General features: G+C 46.1%; 1 protein-coding gene across 2 annotated transcripts in view; it reads left to right on the top strand.

Annotated features, from left to right (window-relative positions):
- Positions 1 to 275: 275 nt before the first annotated feature.
- The window catches only part of SH3BGRL2 (SH3 domain binding glutamate rich protein like 2), a 59,257-nt gene continuing 32,777 nt past the window's right edge, over positions 276 to 26,755 (top strand). The window contains exon 1 of one of the 2 annotated variants that reach the window (XM_075554851.1): positions 276 to 538. In XM_075554851.1, coding sequence (XP_075410966.1) covers positions 449 to 538 — 90 coding nt within the window. In that variant the 5' untranslated portion in view covers positions 276 to 448. The remainder of the gene's footprint in view (positions 539 to 26,755) is intronic. The other variant, XM_075554853.1, reaches the window with a different exon arrangement.

Raw genomic sequence — 26,755 nt, 5'->3', positions numbered from 1 at the left:
AAGAACACAGCACCCAAGCTCGGACTTTGAACCAGGCCCTCTGGCCTACTTTCTTTATTCCCCGTCTGCTCGGGACCCTCGCCACTTCATCTCACACCGTCTCCCTGGGCCCGTGACGCCCTCCCAAACACCATCGCCCTTTGGGGTTGGACCAAAGTAAGAAGGTGATTGACAAACGCTCGGCGTACCAGCCCCTCCGCGGAGAGGCCGAAACTACAACTCCCACCAGGCCGCGCGGCCGGAGTCCTCCCCGCCCCTCCCTCTGCCGGCGGCCGGGCGGCGCAGGGCTTTTATCCGCGGACCCGGCGGGAGGGAGCCAGATCCGCCGGCTCTTCCCGGACGGGAGCGCGTCGTCGGAAGGCGCCACTTCTGAGCCGGGTTCTGCCTCTGCGTCCGAGCCCGCCGGGAAGCCCGGGCGCCCAGGGACGAGCTGCGTCGCTGCGAAAGGATGGGCATCCGCGTCTTCATCGCCTCCTCGTCCGGCTTCGTGGCTGTGAGCGCACGGGAGCCGGCTACCGGGCGGGGTCCGGGGTCCGAGGTCCGGGGTTCGGGGTCGGGGGTTCTGGGGTCAGGGAGTCTGGGGTTCGGGTTCCGGGCCGGGGGCGCCGCGCCGGGCGTGGGTCCCGGGGAGGCTCGCGCTGCTGGCTTCTGCGCGTCCGCGCGCGCCGTGTGTCCCGTGGAACCGCGCCGGCCAGGTGAGCCTCCCTCTTGCACTGGAATCAAAAGGAGCTGCAGACGAGGTGCGCGAACGACCCCAGACTCGCCCGCGTGCCCAGTCTCGGGGCCCCGCGAAGGGGAGGGCGCGGAGGGAAAGATGGAGTTCGCGGGGAGCCCGGCTCTCAGTTGCATGTCTGGGCAATTTGGGGAAGGGGTTGTCCCGGAGCTCCGAGGTTCCCGCTTCTGGACGAGCGAACGATTCCCGACTTGGGACCTCCAAGCTGATTTTGCCTTTTTTTCCCCCTCTCTCTCTGTACTGGAGGGTTGTTTGGATTATGATTTGCCCCCAGCTGCGTGGCTTGCTAACCTAGCTCCAAGTGAAAGAAGTTTAAGTGCGAAATTGATTCCACCATCCCTTCCGCGCGCCCAAATACGTTTCTTTAGATTTGTACTTGTCCCGAGAGAAAGGTAAACCAGGTGCGGGCTGTCGGGTCAGGAGTTTTGGTTTATTTGTCATTTCTTTTTCCTACTCTTCTGGACAGATTGTTTATGTTTTCTTTTCTCTGGCAATATTGTGGCCAATTTCCTCCTGTGGTTGTTTAATTGGAATTAGGTTATTGGAAGTTCGTTTTTTTCAATGTGTGGGACGAATGTCTCCAGGAAGAGGTTGAATGCCATCAGTTTCAGACGCTAGGGAGACATGCAGTAATATGCTTGACAGCCCTTGGAGTGAGACATGGACTACTTGTATTTGTACCCTGATAATTGAGACTTGGTTTCCTTAGCGAAGAGTTAAAATTTAGCTTTAAAAGATTTTTTGATGACATGTAGTTGAATGTTGCACAAAGTGCTTAAAACTTGGGCTGGTCAGTTCCCTGTCCAGCAGTTTAACCTGATTGTCCCATAAATTGTTTCTGAAGCAGTAGGGTGGAGGATAGAGTAAAATACTGTTTACAAATCTTGATAAACCATTGATTTTTTTTTAATTTAAAAAGCAACCAACTTTGGAGTACAGAGACCTTTTGCAGTAGGAATAATAGATGGGAAATTCCAGCTTATCTTTACATGCAGACTGGGCTGGTCCACAGACTCCTGGTGATTTTGATGTTTCTAGTTCTTTGTGGTTGCTTAGTCATCCCTGCCTTTTGTAGATTTCTCCACTAATGCTCTGTGTCATGTGTTTGGAAACCCATAGTGTGTCACTGGTGGAAGTACTTACTCAAGTGCACTTCTCAGTCTTCTAGAAAGCTTTTGGTTCCACCACCAACTTGCATGCTTTCATAATTGTTCCAAAAGCATTTGATTGATTGTAGAAGAGATGCTTTTAAATATTAAGGAGTCGAGGCCACTTTGAGCAAGCCAAAGTCAAAACCTGAGACAATTGCTTGCCTTAACTTGTCTAAAACCCAACCAAACCCACACTGCCATTGAGTCAATTCCAATTCATACCCACTCTGTAGGACTGTCCCACGGGGTTCCCCGGGCTGTGAATCTTTTAGGAAGCCGCATCTGTCTCCTGTGGAGTAGCCTGTGGGCTGGAACCACTGTGAGCCAGGGCTCCTTACTTACCTGTCAGAAGGTTGTGTATCAATATAGTTCTGGAACTCTTCATCTCCGTTTCCCAATTCTATTTATTGCATGCCTATTATGTGTCCTTTTAATTTGTAAATTCAGTGACATGCTTTGCATATGAAGCTAGAGATAAGAGATCCAGGTGTTAGTGCTGGCTCTGAGTCGTGCTGTAAGCATAGGTGAGGTGTGTCATTCTACCTGAATTTCTCCTTGGTGTAATGAAAGATTTTGATTCGCAAACTCTGAATTGCTCTGACTGTAACTTGAAACTCTAGCTTGAAAATGTTTTGTTGGTTTCATCAGTTGGGTAAATGTTGATAAATCCTAACAGCTTCTTTTCTTTAGCAATGTAAATATTACCCATCAGATGTATTTTTTCTTTTTCTTTGGCATTTTACTGTGGTGTCTCACATTGCCAGAATGCCCCATTGGCTCTATGTGTTCTGACATGGCTTAATTTGAGCCAAAAGGCATACTCACTTACCACCTACTTACAGCCCTTAAAAACTAATTAGCTTTTTAATGGTCTGCTGTTTGAAGACCCACTCTTTCTAAGATATCTCTTGAGTCTCTGTAACAGTGCACACAGCATCTGGTGGAGCGGGTTATGAGTTGGGCCACTGACCTCAATGTTGGGAGTGAAACTATCAACTGCTGCAAGGGAGAAATACAAAGCTTTCTCCTCCTGTACAGAGTTAGGGTCTCAGAGACCCACAGGGGCAGTTCTACTTTGCCCTCTAGGGTTGCTATGAGTTGGCATTGAGCTTTTGGGGAAAAATACTTTTATAACAGTATACTGTGTTTGTGTAATGTAATTAGGTACTTTCATTGCTATCAAACTTATGTTCACATGCAAAAACGATAATTATTATAAGACATGAAGTTGTTTAGGTTACCTAGAGAGATCAATGGCGTCTATGACTTGAAGTGTTGGGCTACCAACCACAAGGTCCATGGTTCAAACTGACCAAGTGCTCTGAGGGGGAAAGATGAGGCTGTCTGGTCCTATAAAGATTTACAGTTTTGGAAACCCCAAGGAGAAGTTCTACCCAGTCCTAGAAGGTCACTCGGAATAAGAATCTTCAAAATCATGGGCTGGTCATGAGCCTTGTTTTATTTGTTGCCCCAGCTCTGACCAGCAAAGATATAGGAGAAAAAAATCATTTGATTATCTGAATCCCAATTCAATTTGGCTTGATGTCATTAAACCACCAAAGAAGGAATGTGACTAGAGTTAGCTAAATAAGTCCCAGAGATTTCAAACAGATTCTCTACCAATATCGAGCCAACTTGCAATCTGTTTAGAGAAAAATCCTCAAATCACGTTGTGATTTCCTTGAGCTCTCTAGCTTCAGCACCCAACACTGGTGGAGTCATTAGATGCCTCCAGTCCATTCCTCCTTGTAGTGCCTCTGTGTACAGCAGAACAAAGCACTGCCCGGCCGGTGCCGTTCTTACAGTTATTATGCCTGAGCCCATTGTTGCAGCCACTGTGTCAGTGCGTCTCGTTGAGGGTCTGACTGTTTAATGATGAAAGGGACTTGGTGTTTGGTAAAGGTTCTAGGAACCGGTTTTCCTACAATAGTCACTGGTACAACTAAGACCAAAGGATGATTCTCCTACGCACCCGCAAGCCCTCATGCAGCCTGCTTTTACCCAGAAGTGAAGACAATGCCTCATTATCACGCCATAGACCATTGCCATGGGATCAGTTCCAATTCATGGTGACCCTGTAGGATAGGCTAGAATTGTTCCTTTGGGCTTCCGAGGTGCTCAGCCTTTATGAGAACAACTAGCCTCATTTTTTTTTCCTGAAGAACAGCTGGTGGCTTTGAACCACCAACCTTGTAGTTAGCTGTTCAGTGCTTATCCTACAGTGCCACCAATGCTACTGATAATGTTGCTGCTATTCTCCAAGTAGTGAGGACGTTTTATTTCAATTCTAAGAAAATAGCTCGTATATTCATATAAATGTCACCTTTAAATTAATTTATTCTGACTAGATCCTAAAGAGGAAATCCTGATGCCTTTGTTCATGAAAGACAGCAGTGGTGACTTTAAAATTTAAAAACATTGAAAACAGTTTACTTCACTCATTCATTCATTCAACACATAGTTTACAGTTGTGCTTTCTTCCCACTTGGAAATACAGGATTTGGTCTCTGTCCTTGAGAGATTTGTAGATAGGTGGAGAGATAAAATGGGAAGGTAAACTCAGCAGTAAGTAATCACGTACAGCCCAAGGACTCATGCCTTTGAGGACCATTCTTTAGAGTAATACAGGTGGCAGAGGGATGCACTGCAGGATGTCTGATACGGAGAGGTGCCAGAAATCATAAAATATGCAGGTGGGAGCCTTTGGCAGATGGCAAGGAGAGGATTGGGTTAGATTTGGAGCCTGGACGATGGAGGACGGGCGGGTGGGCACTTCTTGCTCAGGCTGGAAAGGGAGAAGCTCCGGGTGGGAAGGGCAAGGGGCCAGCAGACGTCCTCAAGGACATCTTTTCAGGCTAGTGACTGGCATTGAGTTGTCCTTCATCTGAAGGAGCTTCAAAATGTTTGTGGGAAAATTCCATTATCTTTAAATAAAAGTTTTCTCTGAACTTTGTGAAGCCTCCTCCTTTTTGCTGCGTGGAGAAATGCTCCCTTCCGGGAGCAATGCAGTGTCTGGTAGGGTGTGTAATTTCAGAAAAATCTTATCCTTCCTGCTTGCCGTGTTGAAATATTCTCAAAAGTTTTTCACTCATGAAGGTTCTCGGGTTAAGTTCATAGAGCTGGAGGAAACCTTAGAGGAGTGTTCGAGGGCACAGACTGTAGGAACTCAGCGGCTTTAATCGTTTGTTTACCAGTTGCTCTCAGTCATTCCTAGCTCATGGCTGTCCCATGTGTGTCAGTCGATGCTCTGGATTATGTTTATATTTGCCACTTAAAGATACTATTGTGGAATGGGGGAGATAGCCAGGTTTGGAAAATCTAAAATGAACTGGACAAATGGAGGTCAGTCAACCTTAGACTAACCAAATGGGTTCAACCTCCATTCCTAGCAGGAGACCTTAGGCAGAGGTTCTAATGCCCTATAAGCCCATAGTCACCGGCTGAATTTTTAGCAGGAGGGCACCAGGCCTTTCTTTTGATGCACTTCTGGGTGGACTCAAACTGCCAACCTTTGGGTTAGCAGTCAAGAAGTTAACTTCTGACACCACCCAGGCACTCCTCGATTACATTAAAAACCTATACCAAGCTCGCTTCCACCAAGTCCATTTGCATAGCACCCCCATAGGACGGAGTAGAACTGGCCCATAGGGTTTCCAAGGCTGTAAGCAGCCCTTGGAGCTGCTGTGAATGAGTTTGAACTGCGGACCTCTGAATCAGTGGGAGAGAACTTAACTACTGCACCACCAGGGACCCTGGGGCTGCTTTAATGTGTGCTATTTCAGTTATAATGTCAGCTAGAAACTTGAGTTGTTCTGATTTACATCACATTTTCGCTATTATTTTTTTTGTGATACATTCTATATTATCAAGGTGGCCATGTTGCAACAAAATCACTTTAGTTTTTCAAATTGGAAATGTCCTTTATTTTCCTCTGTGAAATGGAAAATGAGGATTAATATTTGAGGGAAATGTCCCATTTAGGATTATGTAAATTTGTCTTTGTGGGGGGTGGTGTGCAGGGGGGTGGGGTGTTATCTTTTTTAACTAAAACTTTCTGAAAAGCATTTTTAAGATTTATTGTAGGATGCGTACCTCTGCCTACTTTCTAGAGGTTGTTAGGGTTGGCTCTGGAGTCCTGGTGGTGTAGGGGTTAAGCTTTAGGCTTCTATCCATGTGGTCGGCAGTTCAAAACCACCAGTAGCTCCTCCAGAGAAAGACTGGGCTTTCTACTCCTGTAAACAGTTAATCTTGGAAACCCACAGGGGGTTGCTCTGAGTCAGCACTGACTGACTGACACTGAGATAAGAGGTAAGAGGAGGAAGGAGCTGCAGATTGGTTATCTCTCCCCATTAGCAACAGAGTAATCAAATTGAGGGCAGTGCAGGATTTCCCTACACTCCTTCTCTTGATAGGCTTATCTCAGTATCTGCCTGCCTTGGCTGCTCTCTCTGGAACTGAGCTAAGGTCATTTAAAGGATTGTTAGCCCTGTGATCCTTTTATGTTTAGTGCTTCCCCACCCCCATCCTCTAGAAAGAAAACAACAGAGGAAAAGCACCTAATTGAATATTTCCCTTCTGGAACCATGACAACTTTGCATTACTACAGAGAACTGAAAGTGGGCCCTATTATGTGGTGGAAAGGAAAGGGCCCTGCCGACCCCAAACCTGTTGCCTGAGAGAGTGTGCAGCCCTTGAGAGACTGGCATACCTTTGTTGGTTCCCTTTGTCATCCTGAATGTGGAAGGGCGGGGTGAGGTGTAGCACAGGGAGCGCCCTCCTTGTTCTGATACCTTTGTGGGCCACTCCCAGTGTGACTTCCAAGCTCTGAAGAGGAAATGGAATGTTGCCTTTGACAGGGGCTTCTAACTACTTCAGGATGGTTTCCCACTTCCTGCTGCCGAAGGCTGGAAAGAGGTTTTTTCATCTTTGTCCTATTGATGTTGGAAGAGAGAGCCAACTAGGTGACTTGTTTGACTGGTCAGTTCAGTGGTATTTGGTAAACGCAAATATAGGTAAGTCAGCAGCTCTGGCTGCATACCAGTCCAGTATTAAACCAAACCCAAAGCAAGCAACACAAGCAACATAGCTTTTGACTTAGTTTTCCTTCTCTAGGTTCCACAAGAAGTGGGAGTGTGGTCGCACTTAGTCATGGCATTCTCGTGTGGGCTTGCTGCTCCCCGGCTCTAGTAATTACAGTGCTTGGATCAGTTCTTTGGGAGGGGAACTGGCCACGTCCATAAGCCTGGACTACCAACTGACAGGAGTTTGGGGTTCACTGATTTTATTATAACTAAATTACTTACTAGCCGAAGTAGGTATCTGGGTTACATATGTGCTGGTGCACGTAATTTTGGAATCCATGTATATTCTATCCAAACACTGTGAGCCCTATCAATCGACTGTCTCTCATTGAGGACAGTGTATTGTAATGGGTAAACAGGGGCTGAGAGTTCAAATCCTAGCTCTGTATGTATGAGGAGCATGCCCTTAGGTAAGTAGTCTTTGTAAAAATGGAATGGGAATGTAGGGGTGGTGTGAGCATGGAATGGATTATTCCATGGAAAGACATTTAGCAGCGTGTCGGTCATGTAGTGAATATACGGTGCACATTCCTTATTATTGCTGTCTTATCATTGGAGGCTCCAGGTGGCACAAGTAGTGTGCACGCTGATGCTAACCTAAAAGTTGGCAGTTCAGACCCAGCCAGCAGTACTATTCCAAGAAATAGGCCGACCAATCCGCTTCTTTAAGATTCCAGCCAAGAGACTCTTATGGAGCCAGTCCTCTATCCGGTGTGGGACCATCCTGAGTCAGAATCAGCGCTCGTTTGCAACCAACAACAGTTACTGCCATCAGTGCTGAAGGTAATAGTGGTAATAAAAAACCACCACCTGGCCTTGTATGAGACCTTCAACCATCAAAGGAATGATATAATCTACATATTTCCTAGTGAAGTCAGAGAGGTAGGCTAGTGTCACTTGAGGGGAGTATGCTAAACCAGGGCTCCGATGTATAACTGATGTGTAACTGATAGAACGTTAGAGTTTGAGCAGGTCATTTCCCGCAGTGTCACAGAATGAGAGTTCTGCTGTCACGTTTGAGTAGTGTGATTTAAGGCTTCTGAATCGACTGGGTGGCAGGGGCTTCTGAATCTTGGCAAATGGATTTCATCCTAAATGACAGGTCTGAGTGACTGATGGTGGTTGCCTGGAGAGTTGGGAGAAGGGCTTTGGAGCCTTGTCTGGAAATGGCAAGAAAACACAGTGTGCTTGATTGTTATGTCTGCCCTGGCAGGAGGAGGGAAGATCAGGACTTAGAGCCACTTGCTATCCCTGTCTTTAAAGACTGTGCAGTTGGCTTCTGCCTTTTGGATCTGCTTAACTGAATGTAGAATATTTTGAGTCTGTTAGTAATAGGGAAGGGAAATATGAGACACCAAGTGGAATTGGTGAATATTCTCTTTGAAAATACCCTGCCTTGTCTCCTACCTGAACTTGAAGGTGGAGATAAGAGAAGGACCAGGATCCCCCCACCCCATTTGGACCCATTTTATTTTTTATTAATCATTTTATTGGGAGAGCTTACAGATATTATAACAGTACAAAATTCAATTAATTAAGCATAGTTAAGCTTAATTAAGCAGTTTCAAACATTTTATTTCTTCTTGAACTCTTTGATATCAGTTCCTTTTTATTCCCCCACCCTATTCCCCAGGAACCCTTATTATATATTATTATTATTTTGCTCTACCTTATACTATCCAATGTGTCAGCTTACCTGTAGTTCTGTTATTTATTCCCCTCAAGTGGGGCTATACAGTCATCATTGCTATCAGTCCCTCCCCCTTCTTATACCCTCAGGGAATTGTTACTCCCTTTACTGTTTTTGAAGGGTTATCTATCTTGGCTTTCATGCATCCAGCAATCTTAATTATACAAATGAACATATGCAGGTCTGACAAGATCAATGAGGTAAAACAAAGACCATTATAGTAAGGGGAGGAAGTACTACAGAACCAGAGGATAGTTACATTGTCCACAAGTGCCATCTGCTTCTTAGATTTATCATCCCTTTTGTGAAGGACTGTTCAAGTATCTTACAGGTGGGTTTTGAACCTCCATTTTTCACACTCCATCACATCAGTTTTTGAACTTTTGATACCTATTTCCATCAACACCTCATGATCACACAGACTGATGTGCTTCTTCCATGTGGCCTTTTTTGCCTCCCTACCAGTGTCCACTTGTTTAGCTCTAAGCCTTTAAGATCCCATACACTGTATCTTTTAATAGTCAGGCACCATTAGCTTTCTTCATCACATTTGCTTATGCACCCATTGTGTCATCAGAGATTGTGACAGAAAGGTATCATATAGTGCTACATTATTAGAACAAACCGTTCTTGTATTAAAGTAAGATTTAAGTAGAGGCCCAAAGTCCATTTGCTTCCTTGATGTGTGTGTATATATATGTATGTATGTATATATGTATATGTATATATATATAGACAGATACACCTATCTTTATATATTTACATATTCACAATGTATACCTATTTATCTATAAATTATATATATAATTTTTACTTTCTTCCCTCTTTTTCTATTTTCTTAACTCCTGCCCTACCAGAATGTTTACCCATCATTCACCTCTCAGTAATTACTCTCGGATACATTTCAAATGATCAAACCAGGACCAGGCATGCTACACCCACCTCACTGTAAATTTTAGAACCCTTGCTGACAGAAAGGCGCATCCTACAAGACCCCATTGCTCTTGCTGCAGGCAAGGAAGGAGCGCTCTAGTGCTCCTCGCCCACCCAATTACACCTCTAAACTTTCAGTGTGGCCCCCTTGTGAATGCCCCCCAATCAGTTCAGATGAGTTGCCAAGCACTGATCCCCAAGTCAGAAGTCTGCAATCCTCAGGGACTTGCTGGCTTTGCTCCCAATGCTGGTCTGTTGCACTCTCCTCTTGGTTTGCCCCCGTGTGGACAGGTTCAATGGGCTCCTCTCCCTGCACTGTATCTCCAGTGCTGTCCTCTGTAGCACTGTCACCAGGGAGGGGACTCATGTCGCCAGCTGATCTGCCCATGCAGTCATCTCTGAACTAGCTGCTCTGAGCATCGACCTCCAGGATTGGCGCACCGCAATGAGGTCTACTCTCGTTCTCCCTTTCCTGTGGAAACATAAACAATACCCAGCCCTTGGGTGGGTAAGTGTCCCGAGGACCAGGATTTTTGTGCTGAGTGAAAATGAGTGGTACTTCCCAGGAAGGTTGCTGGTTGCCCTGACCGTGAAAGTGGGCATTGTGTTCTGTAAACAACTGATGAAACATAGTTTAGGCCCTTTCAGATCTGGCAGAGGGGCAGGTTAATGGTGGTAAGAGAAGAAGGGGGGCTTTGTAGCAACAGTCATGAGAGGGACAGACAGTAGAACAGGTGATGTCCATGACAGGCCTGTCCACCTGGCTGAGACTTAACTTTCCAAGATCAAGTGACCAGTCATGATTTTCTGTGTTCAGCAATGTGATAGGGGTTTTGTTTGTTTGCTTTTCTTTCACTGCAGGTTATTTAATCCTTACAGTTTTCCAACAAGCCACGATTTATTATACCCATTTTACAGATGAGGATATTGAGGCACAGGGTGATTATGCAACGTGCCCATGATTGTTGAGTGTAGTGGTGGAACTTAGATTTCAACCCCTGTCTTCTGACTTAGTGTCCATTGCTTTTTCATCACCCACGTTGCCCACCAGAAGGGAGCTGGGGTAGTGCTGACCCAGAAACCGCACTAGGATGACCTGGAGTCCCAAATTAAAGGGGGTGCTAGCGGTAGTTTCGGGGGTCCTAATGGAGCTGCTCCGCAGATGGGGGTCGGCGTGGTGTACTTACAGCATGTAAAAGCAGAGACAGGGATAGCTGGATGTGGGGTGCTATGAAACGGGAAACTGAAATTACACAGTTACAATAACCACCGTTCGTTCCATAATCAGGGCGTATGCCACTGGCTTTGTGTTTGTTATTTCTAGACCTTAAGGCAACTCAATATGATTGTAGTTCATATTCTTCCACACCCTCAGTCTAATGGATGAAGAAACTGAAGCTCAGAAACTTTAAATGACTTGCTTTCTCCCAGAGGAAGGAATCAGAGACGAAAGGGAAATTAGATTTGGCAGTACTTAGAAGGGACTTTTATTTTTGTTGAGTAATCTAAAACTATGATTTGCTTCAAATGGGATCCTCATCTGTTACCAAAGGTAAGCATGGCATGGAGGGAGGCAGGGGGGATTGTAGAAGTGAGGAAGCGTGGCTGTAATGACTGGAATACAGGGATGGGCCTGCCAGCAGAGACATAGAAGCTCTGCAACTTTCAGTAGCTTTCTGAACTCACTAGGGCAAAATGGCGGTGACGGAAGTGTGAGCCCTCACCCATTCCATCTCAGACCCTGGGCTGCTGGGGAAATTTCTGCAGAGACTGGTCATTCCTGGTTTTCTACTCTAGCCTCCTCTCACCAAAAGTCCGATGGAATATATTATGTACCCTCAAAATGTGTGCTGGATTCTTGACCCAGGTACTAGTGGATGAAATAGGGCTTTTGTTATGTGAATGATATCACACTAGTGTTGAATGGATCCTAAATCTGACCACTGAAGACTGATAAAGACACACGCACAGACACACACACACACACACACACACACACACACACACACACACACCCCGCGTGCAGTTGGGGGAAGCGCCTGTGAGCAGAGAGGTCACGTGAGGATGGTCCACAGGTTGAAGAATCATTAGGACTAAAACTCTTGTTTGGATGATTAGCCTCCAGAAATGTGAGAAACGAAATTTCTGTGTTTTAAAGCCACCCATTTGTGGTATTGAGAAGCCCTGGTGGCATAGTGGTGATGAACTGGGCTGCTAAACACAAGGTCAGCATTTCAAAACCACCAGTTGTTCCTTGGGAGAAAGAAAAGGCTTTCTCACCCCATGAAGAGTTACAGTTTCAGAAAGACACAGGTACAGTTCTATCCTGTCCTTGTAGGGTCCCTATGAATGGAATCAACTCAGTGACTGACTTTTTGCCTGACTTGTGGTAGTAGAGAAGCCCTGGTTATGCACTGTGTTAGGTGCTGGGTTGCTGTCCTCAAGGTCAGCAGTTTGAATCCCCCAGCTGCCCCAAAGGAGAAAGAGGAGGCTTTCTAATTCCCATCCACATCTACAGCCTCAGAACCCACGGGGCGGTTCTACAGTATCTTACAGCGTCGCGCTCAGTCAGAACCAACTCCGCGGCAGTGCGTTTGGTTTGGGAGTGAGTGACATTTCTGGTGTTGGTGTTTCAGCAGCCCCCGGAAACGAAGGCGGGTGGTGGGAATTTGTCAGCCTATGATGACCTTTTGTAGGAGATAGTGCAGGGAGAGAATGGGCAGTGGAGGTCAGTGAGGCCATTTTTGGTTGGAGGGGAGGAAAATGGGGGTGACTGGGTGTGCAGGCAGCCTCCGAGTGTAGAGAAAGACACTGTTGATGTACACAGGAAGGTTTGCAGGAATGAGTCTGTGAAGCTGTAGTGCATAAATTTCACCTAAACAACAGATTCATTGCCACCGAGTCAGTTTGAACTGATAGCAACCCTACAGGACAGAGTGCGACTGCTCCATAGGGCTTCTGAGTCTGTAAATCTTTATGAGAGCTAAGAGCCTCAACATTTCTTTTGTGGAGCAATTCGTGGGTTTGAACCTCCTACTCTGGCTGGAGTTCGAGGTGTAACTCACCTCATTGTTAGACATCTCATCTAGCCAGTTAATCATTTCAAGATGTCTGCCTTGTTAGTTGTTAGCCTCTCTTCCCATGACCAGTGTCATATACTCACTGAGAGCATGTAAACTTGCCGACAGTTGCCACTGGGTGGGTTAGACCCTCGGAGACCCTTGGGTGGCAGAGCAATACTGTGCCAGTGGAGATTTCAGTGCGGAGCATGCTCGGAAGGAGGAGGCTATGTCTTCCAGTGAGTCTCAGGGGACAGAAAGCTTCAGCCTTCTGTTTCGTAGCCGAGCGCTAGCCGTTTGCACCGCCCATTGAGGCAGATGCAGTCAGGTGATGGAGGAGCAGGGATGGGAAGAAGGAGTCCGGAGGAGAAAGCCCTGGTCGTCGCACCGTGTCTCTGGCCCCTCACTGGCGTGGCGGCTCTGGCCAGTCCTGAAGCTCCCTCAGGTTCAGATCGCCACCTGTAAAGCTGTTGGCGCTTGTGTTATTGTTACCATTATTATGAGCATCGTTTACATTAAGTTACCACTCATTCTCTGATCTTTTGCTTCGCGTTGTTCTTAGCGTTAAAGATTTAAATAAGAAAAAAACACCCTCCTTTAATTAAACTATCCTTCATACCGGGTTTAAAAGTACAGCTAGGATTTGTGCTCATTCTTTCGGTGTTTAGTAATGAGGTATGGGAGCAGTTTGTACCCCCTTCCTTCTTTTTCTAATAGATGAAGAAATGCAGCTCAGAGACTTTAAATAATCTGCCAGCTCTTCAAGCAGATAAGGTCCAGACATGCAGATCTGTGTCACCTTCTTTCTCAGGACTCCTGGCCCAGGGGAAGGAACCAGAGGCGAAAGGAAAATTCAGGAGGAAGTTCAGACTAGCAATGGCAGGTCCTGAGAGGGTGGAGCATCTCCCTAAGCCCCAACTACGGGTAGCGTTTGTCTTTGCGGGGTTGACACAGTGTGTTCAATTTCTTCAATCTCTGGAGTTGTGGGGGAAGTGACTCTTTTTAAGATTCTGCAACATTCCCGTTAAGAAAGGCTCCAGTGGAATGTTAAGAGACTCTTTCCCAGGATATTTCCCAGGAGTTTGTGAACCGGAATGGCTGTCACCCCAGCTCTCTTCTTATCGAAGGAATGAATTTGATTGGTAGAGCAGGGCTGCCCGTTGTGTAGGCTCGATGGCTCCTTTCCATTTGTATTTCCTGTGGTGTGGCAGGAAGACAGAGGAGGCTCCCTGGTTAGTTCCACAGCGTATTAATGGTGAGCTTGGTTCTGAAAGATCATTGACAGAGGTGACTAAAAGCCTCCTTTTCATGGGCTGCAGTCCCACAGCTCTCCTCATCCCCTCAGAACTTCTGGGCCGGCCGGGCGTCCTCTGTGCTCTCCTTCTGGTCTACTCTTGCACCGCCTCCTCCACTGCTATTTTGGCTGCTTGCTAAATACGCCTCCCTTTTGTCCCTAGCTCCTGTGTCTTTCTCATGCTGTTTTCTTTGTCTGGAAAGTTTGTTCTCCCTCTACACTGAAGCACTGCAGTCTCTCCGGTTTTTCAGAGCCCAGGACCACAGCTAGTTCTCCATGACGCTTCCCTTGCTCACCTGCCGCCCCCCCCTCCCCCCCCCCCCCCCCGCCCCCCTGGCCCAGCAAGGAAGGCTTCTTCTTCCACATCCCTCCCATGCGCTGTCTGCAGCCCCAGTACAGTCCGCCTCTGGGTCATCATGGCATGGCACATCGGCTCACTAAAGTCTTAAGTTCTTAAAGGCTTTAAACTGTTTCCTTCACCTTTTGATACTTTCATGTTCCCTATTAGAGATTTTTGCTTGTAGTATATTGTACTGAATTTATATATATATATATATTCCTCCATACTATAAAGCTAATTAAGATTTTTGTGACCCTGCTGACGTGGACTGAGAGTGGAGTATGTAGACAAGAGTCTATTTTGGAAGACAAAGGTTGGGAGGGACATGATATATTAAAAACAAAACAAAAAGCTGATCTCTCAATTCTGACTCATCGTGACTCTGTAGGACAGGGAGAACTGCCTCTGAGGGATTCTGAGGGAGGCTACAGATCTTTATAGGAATTGGAAACCTCATCTTCTCCTACAAAGCAGTTGGTGGCTTTGCATGACTGACTCTGGGTCAGCAGCCCGTGGAGTCCCCACTCTGTTACCAGGGCTTGCTGCTGCTGAAGTACGTGGCGTGAAGAGCCCGCTGAAGTTAGAGATCATTTTCTTTTAGCATTACTTCATTTACCCGCTGTCAGAATGCAAGAGCCCCTATGTGGAATGAAGCCGAAAGGGAGAAGGACCATACAGAGCTGTACATTGTGCAAGCCAGGGTGGGGGCTGCCTTGTGGGGCCTCATCCAGACAACTATGAATGAAGACCTTAGTCTTTGGCCCAGATGAAGGCGCCGAGAGACGAAGTTCTCAGAGAGATGACAGCTGCCTTCTGAAGGCAGAACTGAAGAACTCCGGAAGTACACTTTGGGGCTCTGGTGTTGAATCGGACAACAGACTTTTTACCTGTAAACGAACTCAACTGAGTCCATAATTGAGGATTGACTGAGGTAGAAACGAGAACAAAATATTCCCAAACACTGATGTGTTGCCAAGCAGCATCTCCGGACATTGATAAGTCACGGGCCTTTGGCTGAAGTCCTGCAATTCTTGCCGGTGGAAACTACGATGCTCAGCAGGATTTCCTCCTAATTAAGCGGATTTTGACCCAACTACAGTACGTTATGCTGGAGTAGCTCTTCTATAAAGAGTCCTTTAATTAACAGGAAGCATGTGTGTGAACGGTTAAATATCATTTTCAAAGAGAATCTCACAAAATAGTGGCATCCTAAATTCATATACATATATTTTCATTTTCTTTATTATTAATTGAACTGGTAATATGCCAACTAGTTCTTTAAAAATTATTTTAGTACTTTTATTGGAGGCTCTTACATCTCTTCATAATCCATACATTCCTCCAGTGTGTCAAGCACATTTGCACATATGCTGCCCTCCTCATTTTGAAAGCATTCTCTTCCCACGTGAGCCCCTGATATAAGCTCCCCATTTCTCCTCCTTCCCTCACAAACCCTTGATAAGTTATATATTATTATTTCTATATCTTACATTGTCCTCCGTTGCCTCTCACCCACTTTTCCGTTATTTGCCCCCCTGGGAGGGGGTTATAGATTGATCCTTTTAATCAATTCCCTCTTTCTTCCCCCCACCCTCCCCTAATCCTCCTGGTATCTCTACTCTCATTGTTGGCCCTGAGAGGTTTATCTATCCTGGATCCCCTGTGTTGTGGGCTCTTACCTGTAGCAGTGTGCATGCTCTGGTCTAATCCTAAATTCGTATTTTATGCTTGACTGACTTTTTCCTTTATGAAAGTAAATGCATTATCTTGACTGGGAAAGTAAAAACAATCAAATCAAACCACCCATTCTGCTTGTGTTAGTCTGGGTACATTAGAGAAACATCTACAGAAAGTCACATATATATATATATGAGAGTTTTATATAAAGGGTAAGTGTTCATTCCGAAAGCATCCCAACCTAGTGCTGCTGCCCAAGCCCATAAGTCCAACATTAGCCCATAAGTCTGACACCAATCCACAAAGTCCTCTCAATCTCATAAAGCACACTTATGACACCAACTGCAGGAGGAAAGCCGAATCATTGAGTGTACAAGCATCTCGGCGTGGCAGGGGTCTCCACACGGCTGCTCCAGCACCCAGGGCTGCAGTGGGGTAGGTTCATGTGACTTCCCCTCAGGGATGTCTTGCAGGAAGTGAGCCTTGCCAGCTGAAGCAGGGAACTGGGTAAGGCAGCTGCACCCTAGTCCGACCATCAGAAAGCAAGAGACCCAAGAACTCAAAAGGTGAGGCTCACTGAGTTATTTATTTCTCCGCCCTTCAATTAACCCCACATGTGTTTATAGGTCAGGTTGGCACAATAAACTTTAACTATCTCGCGACTCATTCCATATTTCTGCTAATGTTTTATTATGGCTTCTCATCTTTAAGTATTGCAAGGTTTTCCTTTAAGTTTTTTTGCAATGCTGACTGTAATACACAGATTGGCAGAGAAGGCAGGCAGAAACATGTTTATTGACTCAGGCAAATTGGAAAGGAGCTAATTGTGTAGGCTGCTATTTGATGAGCAGCCCCTGTCCTAGGCCCCAGCAGGGGAACTTTGTGGAGAAACAGATGTGATGCAGACATGGCCTTCATCCACCAGAGAAATGTGTGGCTAAGTTGGGGAATGAGGCTTGTACACAAACAATTATTATTAATATTGGCAGACTGTGTATCATGAAATACCAGGTTGGTGGTGACCTGTGGGCATAAAACTTGGGGCCAGGTAATTCTGTGTTACAGACCTAGGCATTGTAGGTTGTTTAGTAATATCCCTGGCCTCTACCCACTAGATGCCATTAGTACTCCCATCCCTTTATGACAGCCCCAAACATCTCGTAGCCAGGTGTCCCTAGGGAGAGGAGATACAAAGTTGCTTTAGGACGAGAACTTCTGGTGGGCTTAGTTTAGTATGTGGCTTTGGGGCTGAACTTCGAAGTGTAAGTAGAACTTGGATAGGAAGGGTGGAGACAACATGGAGGCAATTTTAGTTCAAAGAACCATTTAAGTAAAAGCCCAAAATTGAGCTGGAAAAGGGGGTGTCTAGAACAAACTCTTGCCATCAAGTCCCAATTGGACAGAGTGGAACTGCCCCGGCAGGTTCCCAAGGCTGTAACTTGTCGTGGGAGTAGAAAATCTCTGAGGGTTTTGGACTGCTGAATTTGCTGTTAGCCCTCCAACTTAGAATCATTTACGCCCCAGCCTGAGGGCAATGGACTAGCCTTTCTTTGGTACTGGTAGAAGTACAACCACGGGTAGCTATTTAGAAACATTTTTAGCAACTTTACAGACTAATTTTATGTCTGTTGACTGCCATGGGGAAAACTGAGCTTCTCGCGTTATATGTCATCATTATTTGATTTTTCTAGCAATCAGATTGTCTTGTATATTATAAAGGCACCAGACTGTGGCTGATTGGAACGTCAATATCAGTGCCACACTGGTCCTTACCTACTGGTCGGCGAGGAGCATCAGGGTTCTGATCACACTGGATTTAGGGCACAGGGTAGGGAAATAAGATGGTCTAGCTATGACTTAGTGGGCAACAGCCATCAGGCACTCAGCTACTGATCCAAAGGTCGGTGGTTCACGCCACCCCCCCCCCCCCCAGTAGCTCCACAGGAGAAAACTTGTGGTCTTCCATAAGGAACACAGACTAGAAGATTCTCAGTGACAGGGGCTCACTGCACCAGAACGGCTCAGTGGCACTCAGCAACGGCAGACATGACCCAGGTGGACCGTGATGTCAGCGAGCTTCTGAGTCTGTCCGTTCCCAGCTCCTTGAGGCCTGTTACTCGCAAGCTTCTTTAGGACGGTTGACTGCCCGGAAGCCTTTAAGCAGAGGGAATGGGAGGGGCAGGGACCCAGTGGATATTTTTGGAATGGGAGTGACTTCTACAACCGTATGTGAGCATCATTCTGTCTGTCTCTGATTTAAGCCTCTCAGTCTTTTGATTATCCCCCATTAGAGACCTTTGCTAATTGCTTGCTCTTTGACTATACTTTTCACCTGATAATTGACCATTTGAAACTGTAATTTGTGCATTTGTAGACTTTCTGGGACAGCTTATGTGTGTCCTTGCCTCTCAGGATGCCTACAAATCTTTAATTGTTGGTGCAAAGGAACTGCTTTGTTAGTCCTTAGTGATGCTGGTAGCTGTACTGCAGAGAAACAGTGGCGAGTACATTTTAGTTCATTTGCATTTTCTATGTGAAAGAAAGTGTGTGTCCTTGGCCCTGCTTCTGTAAGGACGCCCAAGGATTCGCTCTGGGCCTCTCTGCACTTGAGTTGGGTTCCCTCCTGTTCGGGCCTGTGGATGTGGGAGACTGAGGCTGTGGGGCTGATCCCTTAGATGTGTGACCTTTGCCGCCTCTGAATGCTTTGGGGACTTTTGTGGGCTGAGATTTCACTCACCACTCACTTCTCCATTGCCGTGCTTCTGTTTCTTAGCATGGATTAAATATGCCTCTTTTCGTTGCATCTGATAATTCAGTGTCTGCAGTGTCACTCCCTCTTAGTTTCCTTACTCCTTTTGGAACTTCAACTCATGAAATGCCTGTGTGCTTCCTAGAATGCTTAATTTGAAGATCAGCTGCTTTCTTTCTGATACCTTGAAACGAATTGCTTGAAATCGTATGTGGAATGAAAGAGTTTGCATTTTACTTAGGATGAGATTTATGAGACAAGAGCTCTTGGTTTCCCAACCATTAAATGTCTGTTGTTTGATCTTATGGGGATGTAAACGTTGGGCAGACAGCGTGTTAGGAGATCTGTCTTCCAGCCCTGGCGACCATTGCTCACATGTTGCATTATCATGGCCAAGTTACTTAGGCCACTTCTCTGTGCCTCAGCTCTTTCTCCCTGTTAGAGCGGGTAGGTTGGCAGGTCATGAAATAGCTGTAGGACAGGTCACTGATTTCTGGGTCATGGTTTAGGCATTGGCAATTTCCTGTGCACAGTTCTGCAGCTTCATGATTTTCTGAGGTGGAATGTAGCATATGTCCTCGGCCGCCAGATTTTAAAGGTATTACACAGGTGAAGGCCAGCACGTCTTAGGCGGTGGCTAAATGGATGCAAGCAGCATGTTCCCTGCCACTTCAGAGTGGAGAATATTCTACTCCGGTGTGCTGCTGGTGACGTGGCCTCTGCATTGGACTTTGCACGGGGAAACCCAACAGTACCCAGGCTCCCTGCCATGGAGTGGATTCGGACTCCTAGTGACCCTGTGTGATAGAGCAGGAGTCCCCTGTGGGGTTCAGAGACTGGTAACCCTTTATGGGAATAGACAGCCTCTTCTGTCTCCGGCCGAGTGACTGGTGGTGGTTTCTAACTGCTGATCTTGTAGTTCGAAGCCCAACGCACTACCCCAACACTGAAGGCAAGAGGGCCTTTAAGACAAGGGGAACAGACAAAAAATGACTACTTACAGTACTCCCTCAGGTTAGGTACACTAAGCCTGACGGGAGCTGAATTAGACCCACCGAGTGACTTTCTGCTCGCTCTCAGTTTCTCCTCTTGGCTGGGCTCTATCATAGCCCCTACAAGCTTCCCGAGGCCCGGCAGAGCTGCTTTGGTCTCTGCCATGCTGTCTTGCTCACGGAGAACTTGATGCCCATCTGCACAAACACAAGAGAGGCGAGTGGGAACTCCAGGCACCTGCTCAAGGGCGCTGGTGGCAGAGAAAGAGGAGTCACTTTTGCGGGGCCTTCCTGCCTTCCCCACGCAGATAGCCTCCGCGAGTGTGTCCTGAGATTCCTGCACCCGAGGATTCATCTGAGAGCAAGGTAGACGTTCTCGCCATCATCTCAGAGTTCACCTCCCAACAGGAGAAATGCACCTCAAGGGAACTGCTGTCCAGATAACTGATGGACATTGCAGTCAGTGCTACGAAAGAGCAACTCAGGACACGTATGCTTCAAAGGAAGACCTGCCCTAGGCTAGACGATTGACTCGAATGGGTGAGAGAGGGCAAGATTGAGCTGGCTCCGTGAACTGGGACAGAGGGTGGAAGGAGGCTGTGTATGTGCATGCACGCGCACGCCCCTTCATGAGCTGGGCTTCACCAGCCCTCCTGGTGACTCAGCTGCACCCAAGAGCCACTCAGAACACAGAGTGCGTGGGAGGGGAACAGGAAAGTGGAGCGGTGGGTGGTGTCTTCCCTGCTGGGTCTTGTGGGCCTGGATGAGTTTTCTACCCTCGTGTCAGAGGTTGATGGTGTCCAATGCCATTGCGTTGGTGACGACTCAGGGACCTTGTCCAGCAGAATGATAAGACGCACTGTCCGGCGCCTTCCGCGTGCCGGCGCCCAGTGCTGCAGCCACTGTGGCGATCCGTGAAGTGGCTACTGTTCCATTCATGAAGCACGATGCCCTTCGCCAGGCTCTGGTCTCTCCTACATGTCCAAAGCATGTGAGACAAATTGCACACTTTTGTCAAAAATGTTTCATGAATGCCCATAATCTTTGCTGGCCAGCCAGAGTGTCTCTTGGAGGCAAGGCCAGGGACATTGAAGATGCAGACCCATGTATGGTCCAGGAAGAAGTTGGCAGCAGAATGGTCAGTACTTGGTCAACTGCATGATTAGGAAAGTGAAGATGGAATCCTAGATTCTGGTTTGGGCAGGTAAGATCTTATGAATAGTGTGAGTTCCTCATGTAAGTGGCTAAATCTTAGCCACCCATTTGCCCCTGGGACTACTCCTTCAGGCAACTTCTAGAATCAACATACTGAGTGACATTTGAGTATACACTGCGTAGATAATACTCTTAGGAAGATAGGACATGCAGAATTAAAACCATAAGTTACAAAAATGTTAATGCACGTGTGGGTTCATGCATGTTTCCAGCAGTCACGACAAAAATAAAGAATGCATAAATATTGCAAAGATGAAAAATACAGGTGTATCCCGTGTTTGACTCAGGTGTGTATTGCCAAGACTTCCGATTTAGAAAGAAGAGCTGGAATGTTTTGATGGGAACAGATTTGGGTTTGCTGGTCCTTTTGAAAGCGCCTTTTGTGCGTGAGAGCGCTCTGGTGGGAGGGGGAGAGATGGTCGCTCAAGATTCCTGCATAGCTGGTGAGAGGAGCCTGTGGAGCTGGGATGGCAAGGGTGTTTTTATTTCGTGGTTAATTTGTTTATTTTAATCAATGTTCTGAGAAGACAGAGCTAAAAGGGCAGAGTGCCTGAGAGGCTGAGGGCCAGAGGGAGGCCTGCCTGCGAAGAGGCTGTCCTGACCAAAGTAGCTTATCCCAAGCGTTTCTGATACGGAACTGGAACCTGTTAATGTCCCTAATAAACCGCTCCATTCGGAGGGGGTGGGGGTGGGGGGTGTTAGAAGAAAATCCGATGAAGAATTGAAGCGTCTTGAAAAGGCGGTGATACGTGCATGTGGTTATTATAGCTGGTGGTGGAGGATTTGTGGAGAGAAAAGGGCTGGAAAGGCACTAATTTTAGATTTTTTAACATGAAGAAGTAATCGTGTGGAATTAAGTATTCAAACTTAGTTTTGAAAATAGAAGGCTTATTAAAATTTAAGGCTACAGACTTGATAAACTTGTTTATCTTCAGAAGCAAATATTGTTTGGATAAGTTGTCTTTGAAGAGTAACGTGAAGGGGTTGAATATACTATTCTGAAAATATTGTTGCCTTGTGAGAAAATAGAAGGAATGTTTTTATTAGTGGTAGATTAGATTCATGAGAGAGGAACCACTATCCCTGCCGAAGGCCAGTCGTACCCTCTCTTTCTGTATTCTGAACCAGCGCTACATACCGTGTGTACTCGAGTGTCAACCGAGCGTGTCAGAACATTTGTAATGCAGTTTTTGTGGTAAAAGTATGTGTCTCGGCTGATGATCGGTTTATACTCGAATAGATATGGTAGCTCACCTCTTGGGTTTCTTGGTATTGTGCTATCTCAATTGCAGTCTGTCTATCCAGAGCAGTATATTTAAGATAAAAAGGGATTGAACCGGAATGAACCATTTTGAAACCCTGGCAAAAACTTGGTGGAAAAAAAATCCCTTAAGAACCTGTTTTAAATGTGCTTGACACAATGGATGGATGGATGGATTGTAATAAGAGTTGTACACGCCCCCAATAAATGATTTAACAGGAAGAAAAGTACATGTTCTACAGCGGTGGCATTTTGCTCATATTTAAAAGGAAGCCTATTCTGATAAGTAGTATTCTGTTCCCAGAGGGCACATATGTTGGTTTACATCAAGCTTTTTATAGTTTTGGTACTGCCAGTACTTGAATATTGAATCCCAGTTTGTAAATCCCACTCTGGGTGACATGTTGAAGAAAGTCCTGGCAGGAGACTGGGACAGTGCTTGGCCGCGGCGAGACCATCACAGAACGCTGCTCGTGGAATGGACCAGTGAGGGAATCCGTGCTGGGTGAAGAGGGACATAGGGCAGTGGTACCACCAGTGATGAGAGAAGATTCTGGGCACTGCACTAAGACTCTGGGGATTCTGTGGTCTTGTAACACCACCCTCTGAGCTCACATACTGTACGCACTTATCAGATGAAGAAACCAAGGCTTCCTTAAAATGAGTAACTTGCTCAAGGTGACAGATCCATCCCTTTCTGCCTTGTGATGTTAACAGCAGGTCAGTGCTGGTGATTTCCTCCCTCATAGGTAAACTAGACTATTTCTAAGTCAAGAATATTAAGATTTATGCCATAGTTGTAGGAAATATGAGGGCTATCTTTTCTTTCCATTTTTACTGTTTCTAAAAACAAGACTTTATAGAACTAACTTTTAAAATCTATTATTTTTTAAAAAGCCTTAGAAAATGAATAAAGTGGAATCTCATACTTTTCAAGTGCTGGAACTGAGATTTACCCTGTAGCTTGGACGTGATTTAGACTTTAGTAATATAAAGCAAACTGATGTCATCTTGTGTGTATAAGGAACTCTGGTGACATAGTGAGCTATGTGTTGGGCTGCTAACTTCAAGGTCAGCAGTTTGAAACCACCAGCCGTTCCTAAGGAGAAAGATGAGACTTTCTACTCCCGTAAAGAGTTACAGCCTCAGAGACCCACAGGGCAGTTCTCCCTGTCCGACGGCAGAGTTTTCGAGTATGTATGTGCTTACTCACTCCTCTCCATCTGTCACATATCTCTCGAGCAAGGGAGCCTTGAAAGGTTTACTGGTTGCTGTTGCTTTTAAATTTGTATAGTAATTTGTATGCATGCATATAACAAAATAGTGCTCTGTAGCCATTTTAAAAATGTACAACTTAGTGACAGTGGTTATATCCACCAAGCTGTTGTACGCACCACCACTGTGCATTTTCCGTCACGTAAACAGAATTTTACTACCCTTTAAGCAATCACCCCCGTTCTCCTCTCCTCTCCTCTCCTCTCCTCTCCTCTCCTCTCCTCTCCTCTCCTCTCCTCTCCCCTCCCCTCCCCTCCCCTCCCCTCCCCTCCTCCCCTCCCCTCCCCTCCCCTCCCCTTCCCTCTCGCTGCACATAGTTGATGCTAGGCGCTGGCGAGCCTCTTCCTACTCAGTTCCGCCTGGTGCATACCAGGCACTGGTGCCCGCACCGGCACCATCCTCACAGCCACTGCTATCCTCGGACCCCTGGCTGCAGCCGCCGCGTCAACCATGTTACTGAAGGTCTTCCTCTATTTCACTGCTCACTCAAGATGTAGTACAGAGTCTTTGTGGACTAATTAAAAAACAATAGCAAGTATTTCCTCAATCTGTTTCTTTTAATACTTACCATTTAGAAAGTATCATCTTTACCTTAAAGGTACAGAAGGTGTGTGTGCTCATCTGTGTGTGCTCGCACATCCACCTCTCCCCCCACCCCCACCCCCAGGGGGGCACACACATCCAAGTGTGAAAAAGAGTATGTTTATGTTTTATATATGCTAGGTAGCCTACTACTGATAACCATTTGCACTCAGAGGAAAAAGATAGCAGATTTATAATACTTTTCTTTTTATATAAAATACTTAAATGCATATAAAATCCCAATGTTATGATAATGTTTTAATTCATTAGAGTCAATCCTCATACTGTGCTAACACAAATAGGTAAAAAAAGCACAGTCTGAAAAAAAAATCAAAGACATTTGGAAGCAATTAGTCTAATGGATTTAATGACCTCAGCCTCGACAACCCTGATATCAGAAGAACTAGATGGTGCCCAGCTCCCGTTACCAACTGTTCTCAAAGGGATCACAGTAGAAGCCCTGGATCGAGTGGGAGAAAGATGTGGAGCAACAACCAAAGAAAAGGCCAGGCTTATTGCCTGGAGAAAGGCTGGTGGGACTCCAGTCTGTGGCCCCTGGGTTATCTTTCAGGCCTGGAACTCAACTCATTCCCATGTTTCCGCTTTTAGTCAAATAACAGAGACGTCTATAAGGTCAGTGCTGACTAAGGAAGCATGTGCTCCTTAGAATAATCTACCATTCCAGACGCCCCTTTACTGAAAAGTTGTGGGGAGTAGGTGAGCTAGTCAGGGTGCAGGGTAGCAACGATGAAACATGTAACTTTCCTCTAGTTCTTAAATGCTTCCTCCCGCCCCCTGCCCCACTATCATGATCCCAATTCTACCTTACAAATCTGGCTAGACCAGAGGATGTACATAGGCACAGATAGCAACTGGAAACACAGGGAATCCAGGACAGATGACTCCTTCAGGGCCAGTGGTGAGAGTGGTGATGCCTGGAAGGTGGAGGGAATGTGGGGTGGAAAGGGGGAACTGATTACAAGAATCTAGGTATAGCCTGCTCCCTGGGGGAGGGACAGCAGAAAAGAAGGTGGGGGAGACGTCGGACAGTGTAACATATGATAAAATAATAATTTATGAATGATGAAGGGTTCATGAGGTAGGGGGGAGTGGGGAGGGAGTGGGAAATGAGCAACAGATATTAAGGGCTCAAGTAGAAGGCAAATGTTTTGTGAATGATGATGGCAACAAATGTACATGTGTTCTTGACACAATGGATGTATGTATGGATTGTGATAAGAATTGTGCGAGCCCCCAATAAAATGATTTAAAAGTAATTAAAAATAAAAGAAGTATTATGCCTAAAAGAAAATAAAAGAATGATCTACCATTTGAGATCAAAAGGGCAGTATTGGTCCAAGGACAAAGTTCAGAAGGCAGGAAGGGATAAGAAAGAGTGGAAATGGAAAACTCAGGGAGGAAACAGGATAAATGATACTACTTTGTGGGATTTGCAATCAGTGACATGAAACAAAGTGTCTATGTAGTTGTTCAATGGAAAACTGATTTGCTCTGTAAACCTTCACCCAATTCACAATAGGTTATAAAAGAAAAATAGAGCCTTTTTCATTACTAAAATTTTATTGTTTCAATTTATGACCTACAACAATGGTTCTTTCAAATACTGCATTTTGCTATTTTGTAACTCTTCTTTCTGTCCTCTGATTTCCTGAAGACTCAAGCCGCAATCTCTTGAGAGACAGCATTGTTCATTGTAATCTTTGGCTTGGTTACTTGGTATTTGCTTTCTAGGAAGATAAACTGAAATAGAAACCAGAAACAGCCCTTTATGTGTGTTATCTCATGTTTAACCATCATTAGAATAGGGACAGTTCGGCAGACTTGTGCTCATCTGTAAGTAGCAGAGAACTTGACTAACTGGAGCTGGATGTAAAGATGTAGAGCTTGTTTGTGTCTCCTGCTGAGTCTGGAAGCAGGTGGCTGCTCTTCCTTGTGCAGCCAGGCTTGGTCTTTTGGCCTTGTCCTCCCGCTGTGGCTAACACGGCAAGCACTGCCTCCGTACCTCTAGGCATGAGACCTGATGGCACGCTAGTTAAGTACTCACCGCCGGCCGCTCTGGGGTGTGGCAGTCTGTGTCTGTGAACAGGACAGACCTGAAAACCCAATCGGGCAGTTCTCTTCTGTCCTACGGGATTGCTATGATTTGGGGTCAGTTTTTGCACCTGAATTACATCTGTGTTCTAAGCAGGAAGAATGGGAGAGAAGGGGGCCCTTTGCTTTTGTTCGCTGCCGTCAAGCCAATTCCAACACATGGCAAGTCCGTGTTTGCCGAGCAGAACTGCTCCATAGGGTTTTAAAGGCTGCGGGACCTCTCAGAAGCAACTGGCTAGGTCTGCCTTCTGAGATGTCTCTGGGTAGGTTTGAACAGCCTACCTCATGTCTATTGGGAAAGTGCTGAACAGTTTTCACTGCTAGGGGACACCTGATTTTCCTGCTTCCTTAGGAAAACAACGCCTTCTCCACTCACAGACTCTGGCTCACATCTCACTGGCCAGAAGCCACATCTTTCGCCCTCAGAGGCCCAGGTGGGTTAGTTAACAGTCAATTGCTAAAGCAGTGGTTCTCAACCTGTGGGTCGTGACCTCTTTGGGGGGGGGGGGTCGAACCACCCTTTCACAGGGGTCACCTGATTCATAACAGTAGCAAAATTAGTTATGAAGTAGCAGTGGTTTATGGTTGGGGGGTCACCACAACATGGGGAA

The sequence above is a fragment of the Tenrec ecaudatus genome, chromosome 7, assembly GCF_050624435.1.
Source record: "Tenrec ecaudatus isolate mTenEca1 chromosome 7, mTenEca1.hap1, whole genome shotgun sequence".
NCBI classification, from domain to species: Eukaryota; Metazoa; Chordata; class Mammalia; order Afrosoricida; family Tenrecidae; genus Tenrec; species Tenrec ecaudatus.
The sequence above is the reverse complement of the archived record's forward strand: the minus strand, read 5'-3'. Positions and strand labels throughout refer to the sequence as shown.